General features: G+C 41.7%; 1 protein-coding gene across 1 annotated transcript in view; it reads left to right on the top strand.

Annotated features, from left to right (window-relative positions):
• The window catches only part of WIF1 (WNT inhibitory factor 1), a 68,122-nt gene extending 56,196 nt beyond the window's left edge, over positions 1–11,926 (top strand). The window contains exons 7-10 of the mRNA XM_015079529.3: positions 1,235–1,330; positions 7,194–7,289; positions 8,328–8,423; positions 11,010–11,926. Of these exons, the coding sequence (XP_014935015.3) occupies positions 1,235–1,330; positions 7,194–7,289; positions 8,328–8,423; positions 11,010–11,131 (410 nt within the window). The 3' untranslated portion in view covers positions 11,132–11,926. The remainder of the gene's footprint in view (positions 1–1,234; positions 1,331–7,193; positions 7,290–8,327; positions 8,424–11,009) is intronic.
• Positions 11,927–12,538: the final 612 nt, after the last annotated feature.

Genomic DNA, 12,538 nt, shown 5'->3' with positions numbered 1-12,538 from the left:
TGTCCTAAATCCTAAATTCTGTACCCAAATGCTGCTATTCCCTTGTGCATCAGGAGGCTGGATTTTGCCAAAGCGAGTACAGCATTGTCTTTAGATGGGAGATGCTTATGATTTTAAACAAAAAGCTTTATCCTCTAAGAAGCATGATATTTGCAGAACATGCTGATTGGCCTTCTTTTCCACAAAGAAAGCATACACATAACTTTTGGATCTCCTTTCTGATTTTCCTACTGGAAGCTTCCTTCAGCTTTTGTTCATCTGTAGCCCACTTTGGCCTGTTCCATATAGGACAAGAACAAATTGGCCATATAACTGGAATCGCTGAGAATCCAAGCTCTGATTTTAATGTCCTTTATAGAATGAGCCAACGTGTCTATTTTTGGATACTTGTTCTCCCTTGTCCCCATTTCTGTCTTCCCTCTATTTTAGGTTCCAGTGAGCAGTGAAATTCCAGACGTTGACATGAAGAGAGGGTTTAGGATGAATCACAAACAGTATGACTTTTACCTGGAAAACCTAGTTACTTGGACTCCCATGATAATCTGTCCAACTGGGTGCTGCCACTTGCCCACCTATAGGGTCTCATGAGGACTGACAGGCTGTCCTTTCCCGAATACCAGGACTCCTTCCTCCAAATGATATACAAGTTAATTATTTTTTTTAAAAAATCCCTATTATATAAGATGAATCTCTGAATTCATATTCTGAAAAGGAAAAAAGTTGCTTTCTTTTTTGCCGGATCCTAGTACTTATGGCCTGTCTCCCTTTTATCTATTCCAAAGCAAGTTTTCTCCTTTTTCCGTCTTCTTTTAGCTTAAAAAATACTTCGGGGAGTTTATAGTGTTTCTTTTTTTAAGGGCACAGATATTTACAAGAAAATTAAAAAGATAATTTTTTTTTAAAAGTTTACACACCATGCCTTTTTTCTCCAAGATATAAGCCCCTGGGGGAGGATCATATATAATGTGTGTTTTCTCCTCTTAACTTGTTGGAATCTGCAAATGGTTCAGCGATTGGTTACAATTCTTGGATTTGCAAAGCCACTTACTTGATTAAATAAGTAAAACATGCTCTATATCTTGATTGATGAAGTATCACATGAGTGTTTATGTAAAAAAAAAAAAAAAAGCAGATGTCCCAGAAGTATCACCTAAATTTAAGTGAAGTTGGATTTTTTTTTTTTTAAAGATTTAGCCCACTGTCTAATGTAATACCCTGTTATCCATTCTGATAGCAAACTGCTCAACTACCTGCTTTAATGGAGGGACCTGTTTCTACCCTGGAAAGTGTATTTGCCCTCCAGGACTAGAGGGGGAACAGTGTGAAATCAGTGAGTATTGACCTTCTGCATTCTCTTTTTTTCTGGGGGGAGCTTCAAAACCCCATCCAACCCTATCATCTAATCAGTGAGGAAGCTGAAGCCCAGAGACAATGAAGAGCTTATCTAACGGCTCAGGCCAGTGGTTCCTTCTCACTAGATTTAGCCACCATTCACTTAGGCTAAAGGTGGGGGACTGGGGGGGGGGGCAGAGGGTGCCATAGCTTAGCTCAGATGACTCACAGCAAACACTCTGATGCCGTCTCATCTGGGCTTGGGTTGTTTGGCATGTTGCATTGCTTCTTTTTAGTGAGTTTGTCCCCTTCTCATTGTACAGAGCCATAGTTTCAGCCTGGAAATGTAGACCAGAGTTTTGGGACAGGTGAATGTGTTTATCTACCTGCAGGCATAGAGTTTCTTCCCTGCCATTCACTGCCACATTTCTTGAATCAGACTGAGCCCATTATCCCACCTAAGAGAAAAGGACAAGTTCAAGAAAAAGGGGAAAAGGGTGCGCAGCAATAAAAAAGAACAAACTAATAGCATACACAACATGAATGCATCTCATCGATGTTAAGTAAAGGAACGAGGTACAAAAAAGTGCATACCGCACGATTCCATTTTTATGAAGTTTAAGAACAGGCAAAATTAATGGATGACAGTAGAAACCAGGATAGTGCTCAGGGGCAGAAAGGAACTTTATGGGCTGCCAAAAATGCTCGATATCTTGACTGATGAAGTATCACTTGAGTGTTTATTTATGTAAAAAAAAAATAGTTGAACTGTAAACTTTAGATCAACGCAGTTATGCCTTCACTATGTGTTTGTCATGCTTCAGTACAAAGAAAGAAAAATGTAAGGGTGGAATGTGGTAGATAATCATTGTTTTCAGAATCAGGATATCAAACTGCTTATCCTCCTGGCTCTGCCCCCTGCCGGCCTTGCAACCCTCAGCAAATCACTGAAGCTCTCTGAAACTCAGAAAGGAGCCAACGGCACCCTAGATTGCTTTAGGATCCAGAAAAGAGATGACACCAGCACTCCATTCAGGAAGGAGCAAAAGGAACATGAGCATGTCTGCTACGGGTGCCGTGTCCCTGCTTTTCTGGAAGCTCTGGAATATGGCATTTTCATTTCCAGCTGTATCATATCTGTAAGATACTGCTGGTTAGTGCAGCCATGGTTTCTGAAGTTGCAGTAGTCTCAAAATTAAATAATATTGACTTGCAATTTTGACTTTCAAGATCTAATTTGTGAGTTTCTGTACTTTAGTGAGTAGTAGATGAAGTAACCACTTTTTTATAGAGTTCAAACGAAATACCTCTGAAGTTTCCATAGAACATGTAATGGATTGTCAGGATGTGGTTTCTGTTCTTATTAATTACCCTGCCCTGATAAAGATATCTCTGAACTAACTCCCCTCAAATTTCTTTTTCCATACTTGCTCTCAGACTCCACATACTTAGTTAGATCATATTTAGGAATCTTTTTTCATGGGCTCATTTCTCTTTATGTAAATACCCTTTCATGCTCTTGGGTTTACGACCTTTCCATTGGCAGAGACAATGATTTCTATTTGTTTCTCCCCCCCCAACTGCGCCCAAAATGTAGGCCTTTGAATGCTCCTGATTATCCCTATCACAAGTTATGCTCAAACCCTTCTAGGAAGTGTCCTGTTTCTATTATACGAACCAAGAAAATATGGAAATAGGTCTTGACTTGATAAGTGCCTCTAGTATAGTAGAGACAAAGAGTTGAATTATGAATTCTTATTTTTAAATTGAGATATAATTCACATACCATAAAATTCACCATTTAAAAATATGCAATTCAGTATATTCATGAAATTGTACAGCATCGCTTCTGTCTCATTCTAGAATATGTCATCACCCACAGAAGAAACCCAGTACCCATGAGCAGTGACTCCCTATTTCCCTTTCCCCAAGATACTGGAAGCTACCAGTCTACTTTCTGTCTCTTAACATTTTCCTATTCTGGACATTTCATATAATAGAATCACACAATATACGTCCTTTTATGGCCAACTTCTTTCACTTAGCGTGATGTTTTTGAGGTTCATCCATGTTGTGGCATGTATCATTACTTCCTTTTGATTGCTGAACAGTATTCCATTACATATATATGTGTGTGTATATATATATGTATATGTGTGTGTGTATACACACACACACATACACTATTCTTTTTTAAATTTTTTTTAACGTTTATTTATTTTTGAGACAGAGAGAGAGACAGAGCATGAACGGGGGAGGAGCAGAGAGAGAGGGAGACACAGAATCAGAAGCAGGCTCCAGGCTCTGAGCCATCCACCCAGAGCCCGGTGCGGGGCTCGAACTCACGGACCGCAAGATCGCGAGATCGTGACCTGAGCTGAAGTCGGACGCTCAACCGACTGAGCCACCCAGGCGCCCCATACACATACACTATTCTGATGTAATTTATATTTTCGTTTCCCCTGACCTCTGTCGGGACCGATATCGTCTCAAACTTCACTTTGACTTAATTTGAGATACTCTTGCCAATTAACTAATAACATCATAGTTAGAAATATCTGGATGTACATAGTATACATTTGGTTTATCTTGTTATTTAAGGTTCATAGATATCCCAAGAATCTTCAGTGAACTTTCAGGTAAAAAGTTTAGGGGCGCCTGGGTGGCTCAGTCGGTTAAGCATCCGACTTCCGCTCAGGTCATGATCTCACGGTCGGTGGGTTCGAGCCCCGCGTCAGGCTCTGTGCTGACAGCTCAGAGCCTGGAGCCCATTTCAGATTCTGTGTCTCCCTCTCTCTCTGCCCCTCCCCTGTTCATGCTCTGTCTCTCTCTGTCTCAAAAATAAGTAAACGTTAAAAAAAAATTTTTTTTAAGTTTACATGAATTATTTATACTGTATTATAAATGGTTTTTAAAATAACTTAATGGGTTCTTATTATCATAAAAATCCTCTGTATAAAATTTTCCTTATAAAAAATTTAGAATACTGAATAAAACAATTCAAAATCACCCATAATCCTAAGACCCAGTGATGATAGTTGTTGACACTTATCATAAACCATTTTAATCTGTTTTCTATGTGAAGCAGAGCTCCAGTTTTAAATTATCCTGCAATCTGATGGGCAGAGGAAGTTTAATGTCCTTATTTTGTCAATCCCTAGCTCATTGTTCTCACTGGTCTCATCCACTAGTTATAATAAGAACGCTGATTAAACAGTCAAATCTGTTTGTCTTCAGGCAATGCTTAGTCTGTTTTAGGTAAAAATGTGGTGTCATCTTTCAAGTTGACTCACTTTCCCCACTGTCTAATGGATAGAATCTCTTGCAAAAATACTTTCAGGAAAAGGAAGTCGATATTAAAGACACTTCCAGGATTCTGAATTTTAAAATGATCACACCTTCGTGAGATTCATAAGATTTGGCTTCATAAGATTTGATTTGGAATGGCCTTCAGACAGCCATCTGCAGTCACATTTCTACTGTGTGATAACCAGGAGAGAAGGTCCTTCTTCCTGGCTGTGGTGAACCTGAGGACTCTCCCTTCCCTCTGACCAAGAAAATAAAAATACCCATGGAGTCAATGAAAAGTCTCTCTCTGCCACTCATTCTCTGTGATATCCCTGTCTACCAAATACACCTTTCATTGAATGTGAGGAAATTTGGGCTCACCCAGTATTTCATAATAAGTACTATCTTTTGTGCCACATAATTATTGCCCCACATCTTGTTTATTTGAAAAACCCAAGTGCATGACAGAGTACCATGCTATCCAATTTTGTGCATATGATGGGGTCAGATGCTTCATGGATACAAATGAAAATTCAGAATTCGGTATTCTTTTCCTTTAGGTAAGCGTTGGGATCTTGAGCACATAGTAAATGCTATTCTTTGTATACAAACCTAGCCAAGAGGACCCTTTATATTTTTAATGGTTAGTGAAAAGGTGGTATTCTATGATTAAGGTTATTTTAATGCCTGTTTCTAGAACATCCCTGTGTCAGAAAAACCTGTAGATATAATGGCATTCCAGGTTTTCAAGAGACTCTAACATATCAATATTATGTCTATATTGTCTCCACTAAATGCTGCTTTGACCAATTTATGCATGAAGAAGGTCCTTTCGGGTAAGTTAAAAGAGAAGCAAAATAATTTGCACATGGGATTCATGTGTCTCAAACAGCGCTTGCCAGTAAATCATATTGTAGCTCACTTCCTTCAAAGCTTCATTTGGCCATAAAAAGAACAACTTGGAGAATAAAAGTGTGTTGTTTTAGGATAAAAGTTTCATTTCTTCTCCTTATGTGCTGAGGCTTTTGTAATGAGTATTCTGCTAAAATGTAGAAAATAAAAAGAACAACAAGTAAAAAAAAATCCAAACTCCTCCAGTACCACAATCTAATGGCTGTTTTCTCTCTTTGGAACATCATTACGCCAGTCAGCTCCGGGTGAGCAATCCTTTTCCTTCTACTTCTTCAAAGCATTCAGCCTTAGGATGGCAAATTCTAGATTGCCGAGGGAGAATAAATAGCTTCTGGAGTAAGAAAGAAGACAATCATTATGTAATTTTTACATCTAAGGCCCTCTCCCAGCTCTAAAATCCTGTATTTAAAGAGCTGTGAACACATTAGCAATTCTCATTTGGTCCCAAGATCGAAGAAAGAGTGATGTATCATTAGGATCTAAGACATTCCAGAAAAATGCACAGGTGTGGTATCAGGCCCCTTTGGTGCCCTATCTCATATCGTTCTCAGCCAGCCTCTTACTCCAGCTACTGCTATGGCAACCTGTTTTGCACAGGCATAACCTGATTGCACCTCCTCTTTTTTTTTTTTTTGTTTATTTTGAGAGAGAGAGCAGGGGAGGGGCAGAGAGAGGGAGAGAGAATCCCAAGCAGTCTCCATGCTGTCAGTGAGGAGCCCAACGTGGGGCTCCAACTCACAAACCTTGAGATCTGACCTGAGCCAAAATCAAGAGTCGGACGCTTAACCGACTGAGCCACCCAGGCGCCTCAGGTTGCATCCTGTCTTAGCTGCTCCACACTTCTCCTGTGTTCTACCCAGAGACTCCTCTGAGTTCTAAAAAATCAGTGTGCACTCACATAGTGACACATTGGAAGTGTGAGGAAGCTATCCCATAAGGTGACCCTCGGCCAGTGGGAGACAATGAAGAAATGCTCCCCTCTCCCTTCTTAAAAGTGACTTGAGGGTACAGTCTCCACGGCTCCTCAGAACGACCCAGCAGGATGGAGCCTGGTCCAGGATAGAGCCACGGTGATGGCCACCCTGCAAATATACTTTTGTGTTGGCTTTCCCTCCTTCCATTTTTCATTCTCCCTGTCCCCCCATCCCGGTTTCCTAGGGTTACTTCACCAAAGACACTCTCTGCATGCAAGCCAGCCCTGCTCTCTGGGGAATCCTAGGCAGAGAAAGATCTTGTCAGGTACAGGTGCAGGCCTGCTTGCGGAAAGAGCGACATTCAAAGTCTGAGCTCCGAGGAAAGATCATTTAGAGGTTAATTCGTATCTTAACTTTTACTCTATCTTAAATTACAAGTGTTTATGAATCAGAAGTTTATTCCGTTTATAAACAAGTAATATCAATACATTTATAGAAATATAAATGTGTGGGCAACACATTTACCGTCGAAGAGCTAAGTTAGAAATCCTAATAACACTAGCCTGTTTGTCCCAAAGAATGAAACCCAAACGGTCTCAAAGCCAGAGTAGGTCGGAAACAAGTGGGAATCGCTGCCATTTAAAAAGCAGTTATCTTCTCAAAGCCCTGCCCTTCCTTTGTAAAATGTGATGACCTCTGAACGAAGCACTGAGTTCCTTGCCTGTTTGCATCCTTCTCTTGTTTCAGGCAAATGCCCGCAACCCTGCCGAAATGGAGGTAAATGCATTGGTAAAAGCAAATGTAAGTGCTCCAAGGGTTACCAAGGAGACCTCTGTTCAAAGCGTAAGTATCCATACACAGAATCAGCCTGGCTTGGGGGAGCTCTTCCTATATTACTTCTTCACCCACTGCATGTTGCCTCGGCATTACGATTAACCTCTGTTCACTGACATATATGTTCCCTTTACCTAGAAGAAAAACACTGTATGAAATCCATGCATGTAAAACAACAACAACAACAACAACAACAACAAAAACCAGACATATTCACACACAAGCAACTGAACTTTTTAACTATTTGGAGTTTTCTTAAGGAAAATAAACTTCCATTCCAGCAGTTTCAAGGTCCTACTGAGCATCTTTTGTGAATGAGAAGCATCAAGATTAGTTTAAGATCTCTGTCAGGACTTAATTTTATTTATTTATTTATTTATTTATTTATTTATTTATTTATTTATTTATTTTTTAATTTGAGAGAGACAGCGAGAGGGAGGGAGGGAGGGAGGGAGAGAGAGAGAGAGCATGCATGTGTGAGCCTGGGCAGAGAGAGAGAGAGAATCTTAGGCTCCACGCTCAGTACGGACCCTGACACGGGGCTCAATCCCATGACCGTGAGATCATGACCCAAGCCAAAATCAAGAATCAAAGGTTCGACTGAGGCACACAGGCGCTTCAGGACTGTTTCAAAAAGTCCCAGACTGACTTAGAGCTGGAGATTGGCTTAGGGAAAATAAAAAGCAACAGGGGATGAAACCCAAACTAACACATTCTAAAGAACTACAAGAGGAGTGCCTGGGTGGCTCAGTCAGCTAAGTGGGATCTCAGGTCGCGATCTCCCGGCTCATGGGTTCTAGCCCCACATCAGGCTCTGTGCTGACAGCTTGGAGCCGGGAGCCTGCTTCAGATTCTGCGTCTCCCTCCCCTCTCTCCCTCTGCCCCTCCCTTGCAAGTGCTCTGTCTCTTTTTTTTCTCTCTCTCTTTCTCTCAAAAATAAATTTAAAAATTAAAAAAAAAAAAAAGAACTGCAAGAAAAGCAGCTGTGTGATTCTGTGGAACAACGAAAGCTCAGGAAACGCTCTTTTTTGTCTCCTCTGATTCTAGCTGTCTGTGAGCCTGGCTGCGGTACACATGGAACTTGCCATGAACCCAACAAATGTCAGTGTCAAGAAGGCTGGCATGGAAGACACTGCAATAAAAGTGAGTGGGAGCCTTCTGAAGAAGGCTTCTGAACTAGCTGTATAAATAATAAGCCACTGGCCCATTTTAGACACGAAATGAAACGGGCTAAATTCAGCTATTTCATTTTGATTGATATCTTCCCTGTTGGAAGCAGGAATCCAGGCATTGGAGAGATGCCAGTGAACAGAGAGACAATGCCCTGCCTGGCAGAGCCCAGGTTCTAGTGGGAGGGACAGTTAGCAAGTGAACAAAATAAACAACGTGGCTGCCATCCATCTGGCGGTTGGAACTCAGTCTCCTAAGCGTGGGCCCGCTGTCCACTTTTCCTCGGAGGGAAGGAAGGCTTCGGTCATACCACATCCTTCAATAGCAGAAGCCCACATTGGGCCTGTCATATCGGGTCTCCAAACTAATGGGCACAAATTGAACAGATCATTTCCACCTCAGATGTTTTCCTAGATCCACGGTGTCCAGAGGGTGGTGCATGTAGCCCATGAGTACAGAAATGATCAGCTAGGCTGAGGGAAAATATCTAAGCATGTTATATGTAAGTATATGTATACATCTCAATCCAAAGCCTCTGATTTTTGTGCATATTTTATAATGTTCACATTATATTATTATGATGTATATCTAATACATCTACATGCAGGTATACACGTTTGTTTGTTTATTTGTTTGTTTGTTTGTTTAAGGTGGGTTTGTGTCTAGTCGAGGTTACACTAAGCCATTGATCTGAGCCTTTTTCACTCACTGAATTGACTGTATGGTAGATTGAATTGGCTTCAGATGGGCATAGCTTAACAAGACTTGCAGCTTCTCTGGAAAATAGTCCTTTCCCCAGGTGGTAATGGTTGAATGGTATCCATGCTGGGACATACTTGGGGTAAGGCTTTTTTGAACTAAAAGAGACCTGTAGAAAACTAACCATTTCTGGAGACCTTTTGGGAAAGAGTAAACAAAATCCTTTAAGGGGCCCTTAACTCGGGATACAAACCCTAAGGTTTGTCCCCAAATCAAAGTAGCTTTCAAGACGTCCTCGGGCCTAGGGATGAGCTGAGGTCACACACTGTACCTCCCAGGCCTCAGTTACAAAGATCTTCTGAGACCCCACATTTGGGGCTTGGTGACCAAGAGTGATGGCCAGAGAGTAGAGGGGCCCCGTTCCTGCTGATACACCCATCACTCCTCCAGAAAGAAGGCAAGTTAGGAGGCCTCAGGTGGCATCGGAGGCCTCAGGTGGCATTGGTGAGCGATTCTCACAGGTCTGCCAGCCCCAGACATCCTCATTCACAGACCCGGTGCTGAGAGTGTTGTCATTTTGTCATCGACTACGTGGCTCCCTCAGATCAAGGCATTGCATCAAGAAGATGCCCTGGTGCTTGACTAAGATGCAAATGTGTTTTCTGGGAGAGGCCACCCAGCCATTTGGTACATTAGCTTAGAGAATTGGGCTGGAAGAATGAGGTTTATTTTGACCAGGGGGTGGTGACTAGGAAGCTCTGAGGCACAGAGTTCTGCTGGGAACAGATTCCCAGCGAGGTGACACTTTGGGAGGTCCTGGGCACCCAGACATGTTATTGGGGAGGAGGACACTGGAGACAGACTTCCCGGCTGAGGCTCACCCCCCGCCAGCAGGGAGGTTCGGGCTTCATGGGTGGCGGGGAGAGCAGCAGGGTAGGGATTTACTCCAGCGCGTTGTTGGCTCATGTTCTGGCTGTTCCATGAGCTACTAGCCTACATACTGACAATTCAAAGAAACACATTCAGGAACAAAGTATTCTGTTCTCAGTAGTTATTTAATGGCATGCTTGCATTTAAAAACCACAGGGAACAAACGGAATGCCAAACTCGACTCTAATGCCCAGGAAGATGGTGGGAGATTTTTAAAATGTGATTGCTGTCTTGGATCCGTTTTAGAAAATCAGTAGAAATGAGTCAGTGCCCCAGGCACCTCCAGAGGTTCACAACCAGGAGGAAGGGAGGCCCAAAGCTATGTTGCTCAGTGTTACAGTTCACTTACAAGTGAGCTGGAAATGCACAGATGCCCACCTTGACTGAAACTGACAAATCCCCATTGATAAGGAGTCAGTTCAAACCGTAACCCTTCTCTAAAATGTATCATAGAAGCCCTTACTTCTTACCCAAATCCTATTTTATGTAAGTGCAATAGCCACACTTGATTGTGTGATTGATATGAACAGTGGGGGTGTTCTGGATCAATTTAATCGAGGCTGGTTTTGCAATGCGGTGAAGCATCCCTGCTTTGGGGACCTCAGTGCGAAATCCCTACCAGCCCTTGGGTGGAGAAAATCATTCAGTCACATTCATCCAAACTTTGATCAAGAGTTTCTACATGGCCAAAACACATAGTGAATCAGGGCTTCAATGGAAGCCAGATTGGATGGTTCCTAAAATGGGTTTCTTTTTTAACAGAGACCCTGAACCTGTAACATCTCTTCATTCAGGTGGCTTTTTGTGGTGACTGTGGTCTTTCACTCTGGGATGAAAAGGGAAAATGGATTTCATTTGAATGGTTAATAATGAATCTGAAGAGCCCGTTTTTGTAGTTTCTTTTCTTTTAAGCTGTGAATAATTTTACAGGGTACGGAGCCAGCCTCATGCATGCCCTGAGGCCAGCAGGCGCCCGGCTCAGGCAGCACACGCCTTCACTTAAAAAGGCCGAGGGGAGGCAGGATCCACCTGAATCCAATTACATCTGGTGAACTCCGACATCTGAAACGTTTTAAGTTACACCAAGTTCATAGCCTTTGTTAACCTTTCATGTGTTGAATGTTCAAATAATGTTCATTACAGTTAAGAAAACTGGCCTGAATTTTATTAGCTTCATTATAAATCACTGAGCTGATATTTACTCTTCCTTTTAAGTTTTCTAAGTACGTCTGTAGAGTGATGGCATAGATTTTCTTGTTTCAGTGTTTTGGGACAGATTTGATGTTATGTCAGTGGATCAGGTTAAAACTGTGTCTTTTCAGTTGTGTAGCTGGCAAATTACTTCCAAAATTGCAATGCATTCACGGTGTCAAGGGGCTGGGGAACACTGAAGAAGATACGTGGAACAAAAAGGCATAAATCACAGCGTTTGGATGAAGCACTTAATTGTGTTGAAGTTACCACATTTCTAGTGTTCTTGTCAGGTATTTAGACATTTGTCACATTTTTAAAATTCCCCTTGTTTGTAAACTCTCAACACAATATATTTTGACCTTACCATGATTCCAGAGAATTCACTAGAAAGAAAGAAAGAAAGAAAGAAAGAAAGAAAGAAAGAAAGAAGGAAGGAAATAAAGAGAAGAAAGAACACTGTGGCAGTGGCATTTAACAATATAATATATGTAAACACAATAAAATAGGGAATATAATGTATGGACTTTTGGCATTGGCTTGAAGCAATATAATATATTGTAAACAAAACACAGCTCTTACGTAATAAACATTTTGTACTGTTTGTATAAAATAAAGGTGCTGCTTTAGTTTTCAGAGGGTTGTATGGAGTGGTCTTTGCATGTGCTATCTTGAGGAAATAAAGTTGGTTGCAGTGAGTGGTAGTGAACACTCTGTAGTTATCATGAAAAAGAGAAGATGTTCCCATCTCTGACCCTGCCCTGCTCCCCAGGCGTGCCCCTCCCTCCCAGCTCTCTGCCTTGGCTCTAGCCACACCGCGTTACACCTTGGGCACTGCCTGCGACCTTCCTGTGTATGTCAGCTCCCGTGTAGTTGACATTTCTTTCTTTTTTTTTCAATATATGAAATTTATTGTCAAATTGGTTTCCATACAACACCCAGTGCTCATCCCAAAGGTGCCCTCCTCAATACCCATCACCCACCCTCCCCTCCCTCCCACCTCCAGTTGACATTTCTTTCAAGAAGTCTTCTCTAACTAAAATGTGTTAAATTTCCCTTCAGTAGGAGACTTTCTAAGACTTTCTAAAAGTGTCAGGATGTTGCAAACGACAAGTGCTACCATTTATTCAAACCTTACTGGTTCCCAAGGACACTGTATGTGTTATCTTACAATCCTGTGAGGCAGGTATCATTATGCCCTTCCACAGATAAGAAAACTGAGGTAGGGAGATATGAAGCAGTTTACCCAAGATCACACTTGAGAGGGT

This window comes from Acinonyx jubatus, chromosome B4 (assembly GCF_027475565.1).
Source record: "Acinonyx jubatus isolate Ajub_Pintada_27869175 chromosome B4, VMU_Ajub_asm_v1.0, whole genome shotgun sequence".
NCBI lineage: Eukaryota > Metazoa > Chordata > Mammalia > Carnivora > Felidae > Acinonyx > Acinonyx jubatus.
This window is presented reverse-complemented; position numbering and strand designations above follow the sequence as displayed.